This window comes from Chelon labrosus (genome assembly GCF_963514085.1).
Source record: "Chelon labrosus genome assembly, chromosome: 15".
Taxonomy (NCBI): Eukaryota; Metazoa; Chordata; class Actinopteri; order Mugiliformes; family Mugilidae; genus Chelon; species Chelon labrosus.
Window position 1 is genome coordinate 6,471,231 of NC_140348.1, and position 24,097 is coordinate 6,495,327.

General features: G+C 40.1%; 1 protein-coding gene across 1 annotated transcript in view; it reads left to right on the top strand.

The window, feature by feature from the left end:
• Positions 1 to 14,596: 14,596 nt before the first annotated feature.
• Positions 14,597 to 24,097, top strand: part of bean1 (brain expressed, associated with NEDD4, 1) — a 32,268-nt gene continuing 22,767 nt past the window's right edge. Inside the window, exon 1 of the mRNA XM_084561499.1 lies at positions 14,597 to 15,107. Coding sequence (XP_084417625.1) covers positions 15,083 to 15,107 — 25 coding nt within the window. The 5' untranslated portion in view covers positions 14,597 to 15,082. The remainder of the gene's footprint in view (positions 15,108 to 24,097) is intronic.

Genomic DNA, 24,097 nt, shown 5'->3' on the forward strand with positions numbered 1-24,097 from the left:
AAGACATAACACCCTCCTTGAAGCTACACTGAAGTTCTGACAGTTTTCCAGAGGCCTAGGATTCTTTGGTCGGAAATACAGTCTTAAAATCAAAGACATTCTGTTTATATTGACATGAAACTGAGAAATGTAGCACATGAAGCTTAAAGTAACCGGAAGAAGCAAAATCACTAGTTTCTTGTCAAACCTTTGGTTTAGTATAATTTTTTTTTGTAGACTGACAATTTAATCATTTGACTCATTATTACAGCTCTATCATGGGTCATTTGGGTTACCAGCGGTTAGCTTCCATTTGAACTTTAACCTCTATAGTTTAATGTGTCCTCACTATGTGGCTCTTTAAGTAATCAGGAACAACTGGTCCCAATGGACTGTTTGACCCCTGGCCATCTGGGAGAAGGCGGAAGAGCACCTGGCCAAGAACTATTTATCAGTGACTCAGTAACATTTCAACAATAAGTGCAGACATTTAGACTCATTGTACACAATGAATGCCCGGGAAGTAAATCACTGCAGTTAAAAAGTCATTCATAAGGAGGCACAAACAAGCAGCCATGCATCTTCAGGACAGTTCCTGCGTTTTTTAACTATAAGTTCATTTCAGTTTCAACTATTTCGTTTATTTATTCTGCTGTTTATTCTGTTTTGTTTGGACGTGAACTTGCTTCCTTCAAACTAAGGCCTGCTTGGAATGCCGTTTGATAAACGCTGGATACAATAGCTGGAAGCCCTCTCAGTGCTTTCCTGATGGCTCCATATATACTTAGAGGGGCCAGTTCCTCCGCCGCACTCTCAATCTTGCTCTTTTTGTTTGCCTCACCGTATCTCCTCCACACTGTCTTTCCCTAATCAGCAAAACCAAACAGTGGACTGAGCTTCCTGTCCATCTGTGGGGTTGTGCCCGCCCCTTCCTGCCTGCGATATCTCTCTCATGGGCCAACACATTGTGCTCACTTCCTGTTAGCGCAGCCTGGGAAACAGCCTTAGAAAGGAAAAGGGGAACGAGGCAAGGAGAAACGTGGGATGAGTCTGAGGGGTTAACAAGAAAGAAAGATGAAGAGAACAATGTAGAGCAGTGATGAGTTTTCCAGCTGAGCAGAAACACTTCAGAGCAAAGATGTGTGTGATGAAAGGCTGAGGCTCAGACAGGGATGTAAAAGTGTTCTGACAAAGTTGAATAATTAGCATTCAGAAATCCACATAGATTGCCCACAGTTGAATCAACAATCATCTCCTCACTCTTGTGGCCCCAAAAGGCAGCAAAGGAAATTCATATTAAAAAATGACAAGTACTTTTATCTACAGGTTCTGCGTATTCAAGTCACAAGTAAACTTTTAATCGTCTGATGAAGAAGTTTTCAGAATCTAATCCAAAAGTTTTAATTGGTCACATACGCTGTGGCCACGTCTCCATTCATTGAACAAACAATGGCTTCTGCCATCTTTGTTTGGGTCCAAGAAAGAAAACAAACCTAGTGAACAGAGGTTCAATTTTGCTTCACCGTGTAGGAAATCCTTTTTCGCCTGTTATTTCAAGCCATTTCATCCCTCTAAAGGTAACAGTACAAGTTTTCTTTTTTGGTATCATCACCATTATTGTAATCCTGGGCCGTGAAGTGTATGTGTGAACAAAAAAAAAATCTTTGTTGTTGAAATCAGCCAGCTGTAGCAGACAGAGGTGCTCTATTATCTACTTCCTAACAGCAGTAAGTGTTGGGTGCATTTGAGGTGAGAAAAAAATTTTGAGCAGTAGATGGACAAAAGTACATTTCGAATACAAAAAGAGACATTAATAGACTACATCAATGATGCAATACATTGCAGACACAATTTATGTGGTCAGACCAGGTGATATGTTTTCAAAAAGTGTCATGTGGGATTTGATTTTATGTGTCCCCAACATAATGACTTGGACTTCTTGTTTTGGAACAAAAGTAAAATATGTTCCTTGCAGTACAACATGCAGATTTCAATGGCCATTTTCAGTCTTGTTAGCTTCTCCTGACTGTTGCAGAGCATTACTAATTCCTGTATTCTCAAACACTTTGGAATGATTGCCTAAAAAGTGCCATAACACATTTTAATTTGTTGGCTCTCAGTGTTTGTGTGACACCACTGGTCACCTTTATAAAATAATTCACCTTGGATTCAGCCAATGAAAATAAATCTCTCAGGGTGGCACAAAAATATTGTTCAAATTTATGTCAAGAAAACAAACAATAATAACCCCCTATGTATATGTATGCTGGTTTTAAACAGTGTTTTGTTCTGCAGATTCTTGAGTGCATAGAAAAAAAAATGTGCCTAATGGTGACTTTTCTCTGGCCTCACATTGTTTATTTTTGGCCTAAATTACTGTATTTAAAGGATTTTAAACTTGACATGTTTTATTGCTGTAAAAAGAAAACAACAAGGTTCATTTTAAACAAAAGAAAATACTGCTCTGATGCATGAATGGCTGCCCAAGCGAACACGTGACTTTCTGCTTGTGCGTCCCCTTGTGTGTGTTTGCGTGCTTGTGATTGTGACTGTACCCATGTACATACACAGAAATGAGTGTCAAACAAATAGCAAATAGCAGCCACATGCGATTTTCTTTTCTTGTGTAAATACATTAGGGATCTACAAGGGAGCAACATGTGCCTTTATTCTTTTAAAAAAAAAGAAGAACTGTAATTCATTTTTTGACAGTGAACACAATTTTCTATATTGTTTGTAATGTGTATAGCAACTACTTTTTATTACCTGACATTTTTGTAAGTGTAGAATAAAAAATAAACACTTAAATACGGTTTTGTGTATTTTAATGTATGGCATGTACGACAGATCAGTCTGGGGCCAGCTACTCTGAAGCTGATGAAGAACAATAAGGGCAAATCAAAAAGAGAACATACATGGCAGAGTTATGATATGAAAGCATTTTCAGGGATCTGGGTTTTAAAGTTTGAGAGATGAGATCATCCCATTTTATAGTGAAAAATGGCCCTCAGCCCCATAAAAGGAGACAGTGAAATTTGCTGATATAACCCCCCTCCCTCCCCTGAAACATGTTTTGGGTCAGCTATGTAATTTGTAGCAGATTTTCATTTAAGTGTGGACATGGATGTGAAAAAATAAAAAATGTGCATACGGGTTTGCTCACAGTGTGAGATCAGATCTTTTCCTTTGTTGTAAATTATGTCAAATGTTTTACTTCGTGGGGCCACGCGAGGGAAGCTCTGATCTCCTTCACGCTGATCTTTGACATGAGATCAGATGTGAGTTGAAGGATATCCTGCGTTTTTCTCTTTTTTTAACCGAAGTGTAAATTCACCACAGGTTTGTGTAGTTTTATTATTGTATGGGGGACTATGGATTTGGGGGTGAGGCCTCCATATATGTGATCATGACCATATGAGACTTGGCTGAGTGTACAAGCACATACACTCACACTTTTAAAACTCAAGATGATTTTTTTAATTTTATTTAAATTTTTTATTTATTTTTTTATCAGGGTGAGAAATCATGCTTTAAAATAGGACCAGGTGTGCGTACACCTTCAGGCTTTGTTCATGGTAATGCTACATGCATGTTGAGATATGCACACTAACCAGTAGATAAGAGCAACAAAACAAAACCTAACAAAACCTTTAACAAAAACATGAGAATAGCTTATTTGTCTGACAAAACGATATATATGACTATACCCTCCCTATGTCTCCCTACGTTTATCCTTTGAGGAAGGTCTGTCATTTTTCTGGTAAGAACACTCCATTCCAACTCACATTTTAACCATACAGAGAGCGAGGGCATTTAGAAGGGACTGTAAAATGGGGCAAACTTACAATGAGCCACCATTTCCAACATTCTTCCAATCTGCTGATATTTCCTCTATGATGCCACTCTCTAATACAACCTAATGAGGAACAGGGATGCTTTTAAATAGCTTTCACTGTGACCCGTGTGCTGCACCGACACCAAAAAATCCACTCTGTCATCAGTTATTCAGGCGAGGAGGATAGCTGGGAGATGTGACAGATGTCTGCAAGAAGAGGGGACACTGAAAGGAAAAAAAAAAAAGATGCTGATCAGGAGAAGAGAGTGGCACTTCCATCTCATCTTTACTCCTCGCTCCACCTCAGCTCAACTTTGGTCTACTTGCGGCAAGGACCGGACCGGACTACCCGGCAGCCGCATGCTAAACGTGCTAAACTGCAAAGCTAGACTGTTAAAAGTAAGGCTTTATCCTTGAATACGATTACATGCTGACTGAAAATGTGTAATCCTTTGAAGCCTGATCAAAGAAAGTCTGAATTCTGAAGTGGGCTGCAGTATATGTTTACATGCAAAAGGAGTTGATACGGGTTGCTGTTTACATGACTACAGCATGTAATCCCGTTAGAGAAGACTCTGCGTCTTGTCAGGAGCATTTATGATCGTCTGCTAGCATGAAAGACAGAACAGAATGTGAATATGAGAGTGACCCAGGTACCTGTGCACATTGCATCACATCATTCTGTATGAAGGTATGTTACATGTTCAGGGTTTTCCAGGGATGTCTTCCAAGATTTTCTGCAGAGATTAACATTTTAGGTTTATATCATCCAATAATCATCCACTGCCATACAATATCAGTGTATGTGCCATAAGTTTTAACTCAGAATTGTTAGTGCATGAAGAAACATGAGGCTTTAGCTTTGAAACATTTTGGTTAACAGATGTAGTTCTTCCAAAATAAACCCGGAGGGCAGAAACAGACAGATGTTATCACATATGAGGAAGGGAATAAATTCATGCACTGCTATCATTCCAAAGCCCACAGACCCTTTGGTCATTCATTACAGATGCTAGTATACACCTAAGCATTGTTTGAACCCTCAAAACTGTGATCCCAGGATCTCAAATGAATCATGGGGAAAATAAAGAGAAAATAATCATGAACAAATCACCTTGAATTTTCTCCTTAATGTGATTCTGCAGCCATAACAAAATGATTCACGCTATTTACAGGGAACTTTGAGGGAAACCAAGATCAAAGGGAAGACTTATTATTTTGAACACAGCGGAGAAATGTTACATGAAGAGGGTGAAATGCATGCAAAAACCTAAATGTCTTGTCTTGGATCATTTCATATGGCTCATTACACCTGACGTATGGTATTTGGGTTCTCTGGAAACCCAGCAAATGTTACAGTTACATGAATAAATGTCACTGGGCTTTAACAAGAATCCAGGTTTCCAATACGTAATGGAGGGTTTAAAACCTAAATTCAGCTCAATCAGACGCTCTCCCCGTCCAATTCAACGTGAAGAATGTCTCCCATTGTCACAGACAAACTGATGTTGTTTCTGAAAGCTGCCAATTTGTCTCCTTGCCGACATCTTTCGATAAAATCTCATAAATAAAAAGGTCTGTCTCTATTGTCATAGCAGAAGGAGAAAGCTGTTTTCTTTTGGTTGCCTGCGCAAATATTTCACTGTGGTGTACACAGACTAAACACTGTTGCACAAACAGGTTCTGGCCTTGTGATGTGTGTGCCAGCATTTGCATTTGGGTCACTTTTGGTCCGTAGAGCAGATGTGTCGTTGCCTTTGTCACAGCAAAAACAAAAAAGGGTCTAAGTAGATAGAACATGGCATTGCCAGATTTGCGGGTTCAGTTTCCTGCGTGTATGTCATGGTCGAGCAGGATTACTCAAATGTACAAGTACCCCTCCCATATGGATGCCCACTGGAAACGGGCCTGGTCCTCATTCCCGGTCTAAAAAGCACTGCAGTCAACCATCACAAAAGCAGAGCTGCATCAAACATCCCGCTGACACACTGACAAATAAACCTGAGTTCAAAACACACAAAAGTGGGAGCTGTTGCAGATGTAGACACTGCTCATGTCCAACATCTCATAGCTGCAGAATCCACAGACGTGCTGTGGTTCCTTGTCTGGCTTTAAAAAAAAAAAGAAAGACATACAAATCTGGTGAGTTATCCTCTGGGAGATATTTTTCTCTACAACACTGAATGAATTTTACTCTGTAGCGGTGTAAAGTAGAAGGTATACACGAAGGCTGATTTCAACAATAACTAACGTCCTGTCTGTGAGCAGTAAATACTTCACAATGAGAAAAGGAGGATTTTCCTTTTCCTCATCCTCCCATTCACTCTGTTTGCCCCTCTTTGTTTTTGTCTTACTGATACCCATTTAAAGAATCTTGGACAGTATAGAACCGTTAAAGTCCACAGGAGCCATGCACCTTAACTGAACGCAAAACAACTTATGTGTTGACCCCAATCATGTTTTGAACACAACATTTCTTCAATTTGTTGTGAGGTGTGTTTACTCTCTACTCACTACTGTGGATTTATGCATGTGATCTTATATTAATTAACATTAAATATGTCTTCAATTATGCATCAAATCTAAAATGGCATATACCTAAAAATATTATTTTATCTTGACAAAATGGAAGAAAGGCACTGCAGCACAGTGAAAGGTGAACATTAGATCAAGAGTTTTTTTGTTACAAGTCTGAGAGGAAGTTTTAATATATGGCTTAAAATTCCATTAAAAAAAACAACTCTGAAATGCTTAATCTGTGTGCAAAATGATTAACTAACAGGGAGAAAGAACAGCACAACCAGAACTGGAATCTGGCTCTGTATAAAACACAGTACTCTGTCTCCACACTGTGGTCAAAAGTGTAAAGTACAGTCTCCATCATTTGCATTTGCATGCATTGTGGTTAATTTTATGGCCAATTTAAAAAAACACATTCTTCTTTGCTGATTCATTTTGCTTTTGAACAATAACTAATATAAGATTAAATCATTTATTTAACCTGGCAAACATGTCAAACCAGGAAATGTCTGCTTTTTCATTTCAAATCTTTTGACATAATGAATGTTGCGGGACATCTCAGCACTGTTTGCTCTGCAGCAGTGACTGGGGAGGCACTCATAAACCTCTGGGTTCATTTCACATTTAATTACAAGAAGAAGAAGAAAAAAAAAGTTTTGGTAGTAAAATGAAGTGTGCTCATTTTGAGTTTATTCAGCATAAAAATAACCAAAACAGAAACTTGCTGAAGAACTGAAGAAACTGGATATTGGATAACTCCTCCATCCATTTTCTCTTTGACATTTATGAGAAACAGGAATACATTAGAATATTTGGAAACAGGATTTCACTTTGAAATGTATTGCAGGAAAAGCACTGGATGTCTCTCAAGACTGATATAAAATACCAGTGTATCTTGAAGTGACTTAAGTAACCAAGGCATATAGGAATCTTTAATCCCAAAAGCAAGCAGTGTCACGTCTCAAATTAAAGGACCCAAAAGTATGACACAAAACTTGGCATGTGAAAGCAGAAACTAGTCGAACTCTAAGAAGACTAACTTCTAACTTTCTAACTGGGTTGCAGAAATCACCAATGAAAACAAATAAGAAGGCAAGGGAAAAAGTGATTCATCCCGAGAGGCGGGGTACACCCTGGACAGGTCTCCAGTCTATCTCAGGGCTAACACAGAGAGACAGACAACCATTCACACTCACACCTACGGCCAATTTAGATACAGCAATGAACCTAACCAGCATGTCTTTGGATGGTGGGAGGAAGCTGGAGTACCCGGAGAGAACCCACGTAGACACAGGGAGAACATGCAAACTCCACACAGAAAGGCCCCTGTCAGCCTGGATTTGAACCCAGAACCTTCTTGATGTGAGGCACCAGTGCTAACCACCACTCCACTGTGCCACCCAAGGGAAATATTAAGTTGTCAAAAACAGGATAAACAACGTAATGGAGCAGATCTCAAAGGTAATATGGTACGTGCTGAATGTGCAGATATACTGTGTGTAGGCTTACCACATACATACATACTGTGTGTATGTGGCCTATAATCAGACCTACTGTATAAGTACCTGGGTCTACAGCTGGATCACAAACTGGACTGGTCAGCTAACATATACTTTGTATGACTCTCGGTCCATCATGAATAATGTCCACCACCCCCTACACGACACCATAGACAGGCAGAGAAGCTCATTCAGTCACAAGGTGCTGTCTCTGTCCTGCACCCCGGACGGGTTGAGGAGGTCATTTGTCCAGTGCATAGCCTTAAAAATCTAAAGTGTTTGGTCATTTAAAGAGTTCACCTATAACTACTGACATTAACATGGTGCCACAACTGCCTCTCTTCTAGGAAAACTTTCCACTGGAATTTAAAACCTGGCATTTATCTGCTTAAGTCCAAAACCTCAATCCCCACTGGGGATTGGATGGAGTTTTGGTCAGGTCTTTGCATGGCTTTGTGCAAAAATGTTTGCTGCAAATGCAATCACATGACTAAACTAGACATGCCGTACTTTTATTTATTCAGGATCGTCTTAAAGTCTCTTTTACAGGAAAACCCTTCTTGACATTCACTCCTGGAAGCCCTCCAAAGTCTGACCTGCAGTTGGATCAAGCAGCTTTTCGGCCACCTTCAGGTCACAATCTGTTTGTCAGGGTGTGACTAAACTATTATTCCCCATAATTGGCATGTGCAGAGATTCCTGGCATCATTAACCGATTTAGTATTTGCATTAGATGTTATTGTGTGGTTATATTCTAAAAGATACTTGTAGCTCTGAGGTTATTTCTGCACTTTAAATCTTTTTATTAGCCCAAATGTATCAGAGCATCTCTGCAGAGTGCTTCTGGTGAAGGATTTCCTCGCTGGCAGTCAGACTGTCGGCATATTCCTGCCCTGGATGATGCGCTTCTCTTCCCAGGCATGACACACTTACTGGGCTGCAGAGCCACGGGACAGAGACACGAACACAACAGAGGACAGAGTCGGACGAGGAGGAGGTAGAGGATGCGGACGAGAAAACAACACGAGAGGTAGTCTAATGAAGACTGTGGCGCTATCGACGGAAGAAAGGTCGTAGGGGAAGGAGGGACATAGAGCTCTGCGGGATCGGAGGACGCTGACAGTGTTGATGGTGAGGACGTTTGGGTTTTGAGGACGGAAGGCTGCGCGGAAGGAGGATGCTCGGACGATAGGAGCGCTTGTTTGATCACTGTTCATCGTCGTGCGGGTAAATCTCGGGTATCACAGAGAGTTTAACGAAGCGCTATTCTGAGGAGGTGGGCCAAGTCCCCGGAGAGAGAGACAGACAGAGAGAGAGAGAGAGAGAGAGAGAGAGAGAGAGAGAGGACCCCTCGGACTGGGTGAGGAAACTGGGATGTTGTTGCTGTTGCTGTCAGTGATGAGAGGCGACATTAAGGAGCTGATGGAAGGACTCCTCACACATTTTCTTACATCTTTGCAGGTAAGAAGCTAATCCCTCTGTTTCTCCTCACCCATAAACTCTCCTCCCTCTCGCTCTCTCTCTGATGATCATCCTAAAGAGACTACAACACTACTGTAGACCAGGAAGTCATAGGGAGGTGAGGCTGTGCTGTAGTAAGTTTAGGTTGACCTCCTCTTCCCACTGAATCATACCATGCTATATTCCAGTAAGTGGACAGAAGAGGATGATTTACAACTGCACATTTACTCAACTGAGTTTCTTTTTGAGTCTGTTTGTATTTGAGCGTTTCTATTTTGCCACCCCACGTCATTCCAGTGGCACATTATACTGTATTACACATCCACTTGCCAGTCCATTGGGTACGCTAGTGAAAACGAATGCATTCCAATGTAACAAACCTGCACAAAAGCTTATCTTCATCAGAGTTGCGAGACTCAGAGAGCTGTTGATTCAACTGTGTTTTCATTCTGGTGGCTGTGGTCAGTAGTACTGCTAAATTGTACTGTGTTGTACCTACACATGTTTTTGTTATTTTGAGTAGCTGAAGCATTTTAGTGTGGAATTGACTACAGTTCAATACAGCAGCACAAACAACAAGCTCCAAAATGAACGTACATTAAATGACCACCTTTCTGATGCTACTCTCAACATAAACTGAATATTATTACAATCATGAAGATAAGATGTAGTGCAGGGCTGCTTATATCAAAATACACTGGTCTTCACTGGTGTACCTAATGAACTGGCAAGTGACTGTAAGTGTATTGTATAAGGCAGCCACATAAACGGTATAAGATGAAACACACAACTTGCTTATGATGCATTTTTACAGATACCGAAATAACCTGTATACAATTATCTTTACCCTGACCTTCTACAAAAGGATAATACTGCTTAGTGCATGCTTGGTATTAATTCCATAACTGATTTTTCTGCCTAATAAAGTCCCAAATTACTGATATTTAAAGTACAGTTTGATTATCATACTTTTGCATTTTTACTTTCATACTCGATACGTTTTAATTTCACAAATTTTCCAGTGCAGGGCTTGTTGACTCCTGAATTGTTGCATGACTGATTTTTACCTTGTACAGCATCCCCATTTCTTCTTCTCCCGCTGATTTATTTAAATTAGTTAGAGCAACAACCTGAATAAATCAGTGAGAAAACATGACAAATGCAGACGCTTCCACGGAGGACATGAAGGATCAGAGGATGCTTGGACGTGTGTGAAATAACTCATCAGACGTCCACAGTTTGATTCACCATGTGATGCAAGGAGGAAACAAAAGCACTAAATCAGTATCACTACACAAAATACACAGTGTAGGTGCTAATTAAACATAAGAAGTTTTCCTTCCGACCACCACAAACTCACTGGAGGTCCCTATAGGAGTATTGTAGGCGTGTAACAGAGATTTTTTGGATATGCTCATCTCTCTCTCTCTCTCTCTCTTGATCAGCTCTCCTCCCAGGCTTTCCTCCCACACACTTTAACTCCTCTGTTTCAGCTGTGAAGTACAGTAGCCTTACAACCCTGCACCTACTGTAACAGAGAGGAATGCTGGCCAAATGCTATCACTCACATCACCCTGCATGCAATGCATTAATGAATTATTGTAGATTTATATAGATTTAGGTGAAAATCCACATATGTGCAGAGGCCTTTATAAAACCACATGGGTCAAGATGCAAATAGAACACATGAACTGGATGACAAAAACCAGATAAAACAGCAACAACAAAAAAAAACTGAAATTCCCTTGTTGCAGTGAAAGTGTGTGTTGTCCTCGTGTTAAAAGGCTTAGCTCTAGTTTTAATGCGTGTGACTTTTTCTGTGACCGTGGTTGACGGCTTGATCTGAAGAGCCTCACAGTGTCCGGACTGGATGCAGTTCTTAGCACCGGTTCCCCTGAGGATATTAAAGCCCTGCCATGGGTTATCTAACTGGTGCATCCTTCCACTCAGCTATGAAGGTCAATGCCACTAAAAGCCCTTTGACTTTAGCCTGACACTTACACTGGAACTTTCAATAGCAACGATAAACTGGGATCGTACTGAATACAGTGTGATTCAGAGAAGTTTTTTTGTTTTTTTTTAGCTTGTGAGGCCACAGGTTGGTTTCATTCTGTACTGATCGAGTGTAAATGGTGCATATTGGATCCTGGAGGTTTTGGAAATGCAACAAACCAAGGAATAATTAACACAGAATTACAAGCAATCTCCTAAACACATGATTATCTAATTTGTTCAATCTTTTTTTTTCACCAAAATCATTAGTGAGAATGAAGAATTGGTGTTCTTTAAAATGAATGAAAAGTAAATATAACACAGGCAGCGATGCCTTCCACAAACCATCTAAACGGATTATTTTTTTTTATTAAACTTTGACCATACGTCTGTTGTGCACACAATTTAAATTGAATGGAATTTAAAATAGAAATAGATGAATAAATGATGTAGTTACCATGGCAATTGATTAAAAATGTCATGCTTGTGTTCACCTTGTCTACATCTTAAAGTCAAGACTCCATATGAGCCAAGGTGAAAAGCTCTTCACAATAAACAGGACTTTATTTGAACACAAAAGACACTTAAATACAATCAGAGCACTGATCACAGATTGCCTAAAAACCTTGAGAAGAAGAATGAACACTCTGTTGCACAGGGACAGAACCTCTGATCCTCCCACTGTGGGGTCTACTCTATGACCCAGCCGTCATGGAAACTGAACTCATGGGCATTTAGCGACGGCGCGGACGCTCTAACCACGGGTCCTGCGCGCCCCGGCTACAAACGCGGGTCGCTGCGAGATTGGTGCCGTTGCCAGGACTGACAGGCTGAATGGATGACAGGGCTGTGTGGGCCAAATAGACTGTCAGAGAGAGCGGGGAGGAGATGGATGAGAGGAGGGAGAGAGGGACAGAGAGAGAGCATCAGAGAGAGGGAACACCAGAAAGAGAGATGAAGAAATGATGGAGTGCTGCTGTGGCTACAGGCAAAACCTGATTCCCTCAGTTTCTCTTTCTCTAACCGGTCCTGTCCCTCACTCTCGCTTTTCTTTTCTTTCCCTATCATTGCCTGCTTTGGTCTAATCTTGGGAGTATTACAAGCTGCTCACAGTCTCGAGGTGTTTTGCTACAAGCATGGATGCAACACCTTAGAAATATGTTCTAGGTACTGTCTTGTGACAACTCTCTAAAACATCAGTTCTATTTTCTTTATCATTACAGTTGGGGGACAGTAATTATTCTCATTTCAGTGTCATCTGTTTTTTGACATATGTTGCAGTTGTCTAAGCCATTTTAAAAAGTGCAGTCCTAGAGAAATACTTACATGCATACAGTAACAAAAATCATGTGGTTTCTTATTTTAAATCTGTACTGTATTCCCTAGTTAGCCTGTCCAGTTAGGGTTTTCACGAGCCTTTCATCTCCAACCACCTCTCTCTAAGGACTTTTGGAGAAATTGGCAGTTGTCTTGCATTGGCAGCTATGAGCAGCTCAGCTCTGTAGAGAAATGAATGATATAATTTCCAATTTAAAACTGAAATCAAGTCAATAAAAGCCATATCTGCATTTCTTCTTACTTGCACATTATATTAAATTATCAGTAATTATGCTTTTTTTTATATTAAATTATCATGGATCTTATGTGATGAGCACTTGATTTTGTTTCTTTTTTCTTTTCCTTCCTTGCAGCTAATAGAGACACTCTGATAGCGACACTGATTCAAACTCAGTCTATGATGACACTAATCGGCTTTTAAAGTTAGATTTCCTGAAAGTTTGTCGAAGGCCTGCCGCAAAGTTCATCCTTATGTGTGAAACTGTACTTCAGCTGTACTTGCAGATTTTTTTTTTTTTTCATTTTCAAATAGTTAACACAGAAATGCTCAAATTGCAAAACATATAGGTTATTTCTGCTTTGGTAAACAACCGTCGCATTAAAAAATATATCACAGTCAACTCTAAATGCCAAACGGATAAGAATAGATATGTTTTTGTTTTTGTTTTTGTTTTAAATCATGCTTTGTATTCTCCCAAACTCAGGGTTTTGTTGAAGTCACCAGTTGCCACACAAACTTCAGACTGTAACATTTTGCTGATATTTCGTGTGATTTAGCAACAGCAGCCTGTTGTGCGTTTCCCTCTTTCACTCACTCCTCTTACTGTAGCGATTTCTCCGTTGCATCGGCTGTTGGGTTGGAGTTGACACAAATCCTGTGAATTCTGTTCTCTCTCGCACACACACACAATGACACACACGCACATGAGCGCATAATAGTACAAGACTGGGGTGAGAACATCCCCATTTGTGTGTGTGTGTGTGTGAGGGAGAGAAGAGGAGAGAGTGTAGCTGCCAGAGCGTGTTGTCTGTAATATCTGTCTGTGTGAGCGAGGACAGTTACGTAACACCGATGCAGAATGGATCGTAGGTTCATGAGTCACAAATGCGCACGCACTCTTGCTCCTGTACACACTCACTGTCTGTGGACCGGAAGTGAAGGATCACAATCACCTGTTTGTGCAATGATGTAACACAATTAGAGGAAATGCTGTGATGCATCTCATCGCTTTGACTTGACAGTGACGATGTGTTTCACAAGTTGGAAGGCGTTCATCCAATTCAAGCCTGTACTATATACAAGATGCTGTATGCAGCATGTTAGCAGGCGTTTAAAACCTACATCTGTTGCTTGCAGACACTTTGAGACAACAGAGATGCTCATTAGAAGACATGATTAAACGATAAAAATGCACCTTAGAGCTTTAAAATCCTCCAAGATAAGAGAGTCTGCCCCTAGTAAACTCTGAACAGTTTTAATAATTGTTTCAGCATTGTCTGGTGGCGTCAGAGGAGCAACATCATATGCAGAGGGAGGGCAGGGTGTAAAGAAAGATGGAGGAGGTCCAAGCACTGATTAATGCTAGACTTTGGCCTGAAGTCAGTGTAAATCCTGCATTGCGTAATCTATAAGACGAACTGTGGTTAGAAAAACAACAAAAACAACAAGAACATGAGAATCAGAATTTCCTGACACCATTTTAGAGTGTGTTGCAGATAAAAGGGAGCAGCAATAGATGGCTTTATTCCCAGAGAACTTGGAAAAGTAAGAATGAAGAAAGAAAGAAATGCTGGTTTAAAATACTACTAAATAGTACTAAATTGATCAGTTGAGTCTTATTTACACATTAAGTTTGTTTATAATTTAATATATCTTCATATTAAAACTGTATTAAAGTAGTAGTATTTGCGTGTAAGTATTTGAGGGTGTGTGTGCGTGTGTTTGGTCCACGTATTGATTGGAACATTTCAACCCTGTGGCCATGTTCCGGAAAGAGCAATGAACATGCACATAGAAACACACACACACACACGTATATACACTCACAGGTTGACGTGGGCAGCCGCTTGACTGCCTCACACACACACAAACACACCTGCACACACGTATACACACACTGCCCGGGGCTTTATAAACAGCCGGGCTTGGAGGTTGTGACTCGTACATCAGTCTCTGCTCCCTCCCTCCTTCTCTCCCTCTCTCTCCCTGTAAAAGAACACAGCTTCTCTCACTTTCTTTCATTTGTTTCTCTCGTTCGCCATCCACCCGCCTACTGTTTGTTTTCTCTCGCGGCTCTCCTTCGGCCTGTGCCACATTTCTTCTCACTAATATGCCGTCTTTCTCTCTCTCCCCGTCTTTGTAGTTGCATATATAGCAGCGCTGTGCGGTAGAAAGCAGTTGAAGTTGGCTTCCTGCCTGTTGAGATGTGCCAGTAGGAAACACAGTGAACAGGGGTTCATGCTGATGAAATTGATCTGCTCAGGTAAGGAACACGTCTCTTCCTCCTTTTTAACATTTTGTTTTTGTGCTCCAATTTGTCTCCTGGCATCAAGTGATATTTGTTGTGCAGATACTGGGAGTGTGTTGTTCTTGAACGACAATAATTGTGATTCCTTTATTGCAATGTGACGAATATTCATCTGGGAATCATGCTCGAGACAACAAAATAGTCCTTTAATATTACATGGAATATGTTTAATATCTTCAGTATTTCACAACTACAAGCAAAAAGCTCCACATTTATTCATTTGCTAATGAGTATTTTTTTTTTTAAGTAAAAATTGTTAAATCAAATTATATGTTAAAAGATTACAGGGATATACACTCACTTGCCAGTTTATTAGGCACACTAGTGAAAACGAATGGATTCTAATGTAACAGTCCTGCACTACGCTCTTAGCTTCATGAAGGTTATGGTATTCAGCATCTGTTTTAAATATGTGAGTTTTCATTTTAAAGGCTGCAGTCTGAAGTACAATTAAATGGTATTGTGTTGTTTCTATTATTTTGACAACCCCATTTTAGTCAGTAGGCTAGGCTAAATAATCCTTTTTTTTTTTTTTAATTCAACTGAGTTTAACAGCAACACAAACCTCCTAAATGATCATACAGTTGAATTAACACCTTTATGATGCTGTTTCAACATGTAGATAACAGTCATGAATGCATTTTGTTTTCACTGGTGTACCTAATGTTTTGGCAAGTGAGTGTATATGTGAAATTTAAAGCAAATGTACTTATATTTCTGTGGAGTTTAAGTATAGTTATACTAAATGCCACATAGTGATACACCTCTGTGTTTACTATAAGCTGGATAACATTTTTTATTACATAGTACAACTTTATATTATAACAAATTGAAGTACTAAAGTAAAAAGTACTTTTTTTAAAGGAGGGTTGTATGCAGGCACAAAAAAAGTGATTTCAAACACAGAAATAATAAATGACTGCCTTGTAGCCATCCTTATAAAACATATGAAATACATAACGCACATTAAATGTCGGTCAGTCTTTTAAAAGTGCATAAAGCCTGCACTTATAAATATAGATTAGTATTAGTATTACTGTATTAGCATATAGTATTGCATTGTTCCTGAAAATGTAAATATATAGAGGTAATTAAAATCTTCAGGCCCGGTACACATGTATGGACATATTAAAATATCTATACGTACATAAAGTAGGAGATAAATACTACTAATCTTAAACCAGTGTACATTATAATTAATTATAAAACCCTCCCTTGTAAATCAGTTCTAAGAAAACTGAAGTGGAGCCCTGTGTGCTTGTACAGTACATTTGACTTGTTGTTGTTGTTGTTATTGTGGGGATCCTTTGGTTATTTTTAGCTGGATCACAGGTTGAGCTTTGAAACTCCAGAGAACAAGGTAGACTTATTTATAGAAGCCTCCCCATCTCAATAAAAGATGAATCGCTGTCTTATGCAACAGCTCCTGACCACACTGCAGGCAGGAAAGGAGATGGAAAGAGGGAGGAACAGATGGATAGATGGATGGATGAGCAGATAGGTGGACACATACATGCACGACTCTTACAGATGTGTGTTTTCCTGTCACTCTTGCCCTTCAAGAAAATTATCTATCCCTCCTTCCTCTTTCACACTCCCATGAATCTCTCTGGCTTCCTCTCTATCTGACGCCGTCCTTTTGATGCCTCCTTTATACCTGTTCCTTTCTCTCTATTCACCTCTCTTTCTCTCCCACGCTTAATGTCTCCCCCATTCTCTCCCCGTGACTCTTTCCCACTTTCTCTTTCCCCTTTCTGATCTATTATTCACATCCCTCGCTGACTCTTCCCCTCTCTCCCCTGACACCTGAAATCTCTCCATCCCCTTCAGGGCATTTAGACCTCCACCAACAGTGCTTCCCTCCTAGGAAAAGAAATAGAATGATGAATAAAAGAACAGAGTGAGGAGACAGATAAAAAGCTTTGGGACGGGGGGGTTCTATAGATATGCCAAGATATTTCTTCATGTGGCGTATTGTATAAGCTGACATTTTACACAGTCCTGTGTAATTTTACACAAAGACTGGTTCCTGAGCACAACCACATCCGAGTTAGTCAAGAGACTTTAAACTAAAAATACTTTACTTCAACCCTCAGATCACTGTCTCACTTCCACAGTATTATTTTAAGCTTACTCTTTAACTTATTGTTGGACAACAGGATCCCGTGTTTCAAAGGTTATTATCCAATTAAGTGCTGCTTTTTGACTTGTCTCGTGCCCTGCTTTCTTCTAACTTAAACATCAGAAGTGGCAGCTGATACCAAGACTGGACCATTCAGACAGAGCGCAAGAGTCTTGTGGCTTTAATTTCTGCTCATTTCATATTCTGCCTCATGGTTTACAGCATGATTATGTGTCTAACATTTGTGCATACTGTGTATTTGCAGTGATCTCGGCACTGTCAGCTAATTTCAGACTTCTTCCAGTGATTATGTTCTCACACCAACATGTGAGAACAGTTAATCTGAGTTTTGCTGAATTACTGTCAACCTTTCCTGGATTATTTAGGGTTCAAAAAACTTCAACCACAGGGAAGAATATAATTCCAAAATATCTTCATACTCAAGGAAATTTGAGTTTTTTCGACAACATACAGGGATTTGGAAAAAGAAATGCTGCACATTGAGAAAATTAAATCAAATGCATAATTGTTCAAACTACAGAAACTGCTGCCAGTACCACAGACTACGATGGAAAAGTTTGCAATGGACGCTCAGAGTGATGCTTAAACACTTGATTTCAGATATTTGTTTTGAATTGCAGTGGTTGATTATCTGCTTGTATTGATTTGCACTTTGATAACTTGCTGTGCCATGTGGGGATTTGTCCTTATAAAGTTTCTGGAAAAACAGCAGTCGGCGTCAAAACAGTTCTTGGCAAGTGACTGGAGGAACCGTTTGTCTACAGATCAACAAACCACATCACGGAGTGGGAGAGCAGTGAATAGGAAACACAACAAGCCACAGTCTGAGGAGATTTGAAAGCTAGTTAGTTTGTTCTTTCCATCGGCATTTGCGCATAAAAGACACTTTACACCTAAAACTTCAAGTAACTGCCAGTTATTCCTGTCAGGACACTGACTGGTTGAACCACTGTGGTTTGGCCTCAGGTACAAAACTTGAAGCCCTCTTAGAAGAATCAAGCTTCCTCACGAGGTAGTCATTTTGCAACATCCTTTCGAAACATGTGAAACGGGTGAACATGTTTTCTCACTGAGCTCTCAGGGTCACTGTGTTTGGGTGCTTTTGCAGTGTGTAAAGGAGGCTGACATGCACCACATGGCAGCAGTTTGTGCCTCAGGGTTTCGGCTGCCATGCCCCAGAGAAGGGCATGCTGTCCCCAGCTGCCAGCAAAAACATCCACATCTGTCCTCTTTTTTGGAAGGGGAGGACATGCAGTCACTAAAAAATCTTCACAAAACCTTAACTTGCTTAAACTGTGTCCTCTCCTGTTTTGTTCAGATGCATACATAAAAGAAAATAAGCCGTTAGTTGTTGTTAGCTGCAAACTTACAAACAAAACTGTTATCATGAGAGATATAGATGAGGCAATATATGATAAGAGATACACATTATTTAAACAAATGTGTGGATTTGTGTGCATGCCATGTATCAGTTATCACATGTGTTGTTGTGTAAGTGTTAACTAAATGGACCTGTGGGTGGTGGTGTGTGGCACGTTTGTTTGTGGGCATTTGTGTGTTTGTGTGTGTGTGTGTGCGCCCCACCTCACGTATCGCTGCAAAAGATAAAGGATAAACACAATCTGCATATTAGAGCACTGGCATGCGTGTGCATCAGATGAGGGCAGATCTGAAATGGAATCTCCTTCTGTTCCCCCTCGCTGCACGCATCATCTATCCATCTATCAACGCTGCACAATGCCTTGCCTTCCCATCGCCAAGCCATCAATCATCACATTCCTGTGCTTTATGGAAATAGGAGGAAAAAAACTGCATTTAACGGCATTTTACCTTCTATCTCATCCACCTTTCCACCCATCTCACACTTTCTGTCTATCCATCTATCCATCCATCCATCCATCCATCCGTCCATCTGTCTGTCTGTACTCGCATCCAATCTAGTCACAGTGTAAGGTCGTTTATTTAAATCTATTTAAATGGATATGAGGCGCGTGCATATGCGGGGAGATTTCACGGCCCGGCAGGTCAGCAAATACCAAAGCGGTTCCACCTCACTAACCCCCGATCAGAGCCCGTAGACAATTAATACACACCACAGGTGGTCAAGTTTGTGCACACAAGTGTGTGTGTATGTGAAAGAGAGATCTATCTATCTAACTATCTAGGAGAAGAGGGTGATGAATCATGGGTGAAATAAAAGGAAACCAGTTACAGGAGCAAAGGTACAGTGTAGGGAGTGAAATGAGGGGGGGGGGTGTCATGTGTGTCAGTGTCATTCTCGAGGGGAAGTGGGGAAAGGAAAGAGTGAAAAGAGAAATTGAGGGAGGTGGCTTGGAACGGCTGAAAGAATAAGGAGAAAGGGGGACGGTGTGAGGGAGGCGAGAGGAAGGAGAAGTGAAGGGTAAACGTCTTTGCTAATGTCTTTGGTGCCAATATTGACTAACGCAGGCTCCCTTTGACTTGCAGTACACTCGCTGCATCCTTCTCCTCAGTTCATTAGCTCTGTCATTTGAAAATGGAAATATTGGCTCAGCTGTTCAATGTCACCATGCTGGATGGAGAGATGGATCGAGAGATGGATGGATATGTAGAATAGAGACTATTTAAGGAACAATTTTATTGTACCACTATTGTACCACTTCTATATAGTATTAACATGATTTTCCAAATCTCACAACAGTTGGTCTATATAGCTTGATACTGTGTTTTATTCTTTCTAGGCTTTGATTTATGCCAGTGTGGAAAGAGTATAAAGGAAAGAGTATCTGTATGTGTCTGTTCGAGACTTTTCTAGACTACAATTCATCCAGTCTACTTCACACTTGGCAGATTCATTCCTGGGGATCAAAGTAAGCACAGTGTCGAGTTAAAGTAGTTCAGCAGTTTTCCTCTGCTATGTCAGTTACCGTAATATCTCAAATAAAGCCCATAAGTCTGTTTCAAAAAGGCACAGTGTGAACTTGCACTGCATTAGTGAAATTAACCTGTTTTCATACATGTAGCACCTCTTTCCTTAACATATTGTGAAAGTGACAATAAACACAACTTGAATCTTGAACAATGAAAAAAAAAGTATGATTATCTCGGTATAAAAAAAATGTAACTAAAGCTTTTTTTTGTCTTGTCAAAGTTACTCATCATACCATCCTGTACTGGTCTCTGAGGTTACAGGTCAGCTGCCAATAAGTTTTGCAACCTACTTTATTGTACTTAGATTAAACCTTAAATTACTGTAAATGATTTTAAAATTGTTACATTGTTCTTTTCAAAAATGCCATAAAAATAGCATATGTTAATATTCTTTCTTTTTTTTTTTTTTTACATAAATATTTTAATCAACTTCAGTCCTATTCATAAATACCAAATATTTGATTCATTTTTTTACCCTTTATATACCAGTGTTTGTCAATGTCAGTGATTAGTAGCAACACTGTTTTTTTTTTTTTTTGTTTTTTTTTGTAGTGATTTAAAAAACAACTCTCATTAAAACCCATTAAAACTGCAATTGCAAGCTGCACTTGATTCACTCACATTCACTCTGATTCATGTGTCTTTGAAGTAACAGAACAAAAGGTAAACCCTCAATTACACACACACACACAGACACACACAGGTCAATGCAGAGATCACTGTGAACCCACTTGTCCCCATGACCTAATAACATCATCTGAGCTGCAAATCACAGCAGGGCAATGTAACAATTTTATTTTTGGCAAACAATGTTTCAAAGTGTGCGCACATATATGCATGTGTAGTACATACATGTGTGTGTGTGAGTTCAGTTCACTCCCATGCACAGGAACTGATTTTGTTTTACAGCATCCTGCAGAGGGATGTGTGAACTTTGCAAATAAACTTTCCACACTTGCAGCAGGTATTGTTAGCCTTCCTCCATTGACCAGTGCAGTGCATGCACAGTCAACTTTTGTGGGATTTGGAGGTCCCTGGGTACCCACTGATACAGCCACTGTCCTACCCTTGCTGGGGCCCTCGTGCCCTCTTCCACCTTGGTGCGCGGGGGCATCATTGCATTTACGAGTGATCAATGCCATTCCCACACCCACCAGAAAAATTCGGTGCTTGTACAATTTGCTCTGGTTCCAGGTTGAAAACACAGCCATCCACAGCACAAAAGAGTTGAAAGCAAAGACCGGGATGTCGTAAAACAAAATCAGTGGCCAACAGCAGGTCTTTCAGTGAAAGCTATAGGCACCTACACACTGCAAAAAAAAGAAAAAAAAGAAAGAAAAGAAATTCATAAATTAAATAGGCTATTCTCCCTCATCACACCTAAATATATAATTTGTTATTTAAATAAATGAAAGAATCTCGGACAAGAACATAAATCCTGTAAAGATAAAACATGTGCATAATTGATGCACAATTTCTCATACCTTATCCAGGTTGTCCTCACCACCTTTGCAGGATTATTTTGGGCTTTTGGTGGGCCTCATCACTAATGGCCGGCTCCTTGTGTTCAATGCTGAGAAACAGCACGTTCTCCCACACTTTGGGATGTAGGAGACGGCTGTGTGGGTCTTGCAAAGTAGAAGAGGGGGGAGTGGATGGTTCTAGGCCATGTTTACTTGTTGCTGTGCTGTGGTTTGCAGCTCCCAAGTTTGTTAGAATGCCGAGGTGATGTTATAGTGTTCATAGTTATCTCTGTATCTGTTAAATCTGTATAAAACACTTGATGTTACGCAAATTAATGAAAATATGATGGATAGATCAGAAAGGTTTTTAAGATGTGGATGATCTGATTCTGTTTCTTCAAACTGCCAGTTGGCGGTGAGGATGAATGGACCGATGAATTGGCAATTCACAAAACTACATTTCCAATCATTTCCAGACACACCATCATGTTATGCAACACCTACACAAAAGTGCATGCTTGTGTCCAGAGGGGGAAAGGCTACAAAGTGAGGTGTGTGCAGGAGCCGTATTAACATGATTAAGCATCGCCTCTTCCTCCCATCTACTCAGCTGTTTCATCATCTCCTCGGCTTCACCTCCCCATCGGGAGAGCCAGCATTATCCCCTCCACATCTCTTCTGAGAAACAGGGAGATAAATAAAGACTTAAAAGCGCAACAACCACACAGGGATTCAAACAATGAAAGACAAAAAGAGAGCGGGGCGACAAGGGTCAGGGAGAGAAAGAGATCAGTCTTCCAATTCAAAAGGGACATGTCTGTCTGAGATGGGTTTCTGTGATATGATGTTGTGACTATTTTGGCTTTTATTTATGTGAATGTTCAGTTTCTTTTCTGCCACCAGCACTTTGTGGACTGGGTGAAATCATACTTCAGCTACTAGACAGAAAAACAGATAGAAGCACTTTGACTGGAGAATGACTTATATGTTAAACAGAAACAGACATTTTCAGCACATCAGCCAGACGCAGCACTTAGGGGATCCTGCTAATTCAAAAGACTATTATATACTGTATTTAATAGTTATAGGAGCAAAACACGAAGACAAACATAAAAATACAGAAATGTCTTTTGCCATTTGTCATCACCATTCCCAAAGCTGTTGCAAGCTGAATTTTCCCCAAGCCATGAAGTATGTTATTTGTCAGAGGTTAAAATTGCCCAGCTGGACATGTAACTGCCTGTCTAACTCTCAGCGGACACGTCTGCTTTCTTTTTATAACATGTCAAAACAATTTCGCAGCTTTTATGTGTTTGGTCAGACCATAAAGCTGATAATATTGTGAGAGAGATTATTGTGTAACAGGATAATCATCAGAAAACTGTCAAAAGGTCATTTTTAAAGGAGTGTTTTTGTGTAGTTCAATCAACTAGTTTCCTTGGAATTACTTTTATTTATAGTTCATTTGTAACAAGAAATATTATTTGGGAAATAATGCAAAGTGGACTTTGGTTAAACAGACACTCTGGAACCCCAAACTCCAGGCTTCCCATGTACTTTTTGCCATCTCGTCAGTTGTCTGGAGCAGCAGTGTGGAGCCAGGGGGGAACAGACGTGGGGCAAGAAAGTTCACTGCAGAGCTGAGTGAGATAGGATGAGACACCTGCCAATCAAACAAAAACACCCCAGTGAAAAAATAACCGGTTCAAGTGAGGTGTTAAACGTGAAACAGTGCTTTAAAACGTAAAAAGGAAAAATATTGCAGTCTCAAACTTTATTTTTCTCAACATCTGCGTGGTTTGTTACGAGGGCAGGGGCATTTTGAAACATTCAAAATACTAGTTTTATTAGATTGAAAAAAGGAAATAATCATATCCACCTTCCACTTTTCAGTGAGGTGAAAAGGAGGAGAAGAGCAAAGGAGGACAGCAGTCGTGTTGTGACTTGTAGGGTGAGATGGCAACAGGGAATTTGTCTTCATCCAATCTGAGATGGCACTCTCTAGAGGAAAAAAAACTGTTGATTTACTGAATTGTACCTGTGAAAATGGTCAAATTTGTACTTGTATGGGAACACTGATCCCACCTCAAGGTGAGTATGTGTGAGGATAGATCAAAGATGCCATTTTCTCCAGTCCTGATTAACCAATCATAGCTGAATTCTTGTGGCTCATTCTCCAATCAGTACTGGCTTTATCATGATCACTGACCAATCACAACTTTATCTGCGTTTATCTGTCTGAGTTTATGAATCAATCAAAGCTGGATTTACGGAAAGGGCCGGCCAATCACAGAAGGATATACTGCAGCCATTGGCAGGATTTATTTTCAGTTTGGTTCACACCTCAGAGATGCCAGAGTCGTACTGGGTTTGTGTGACTCATATTTGCATTCTCCAAAATAGAAACGCGTTTTTAGGCATCGTTTATC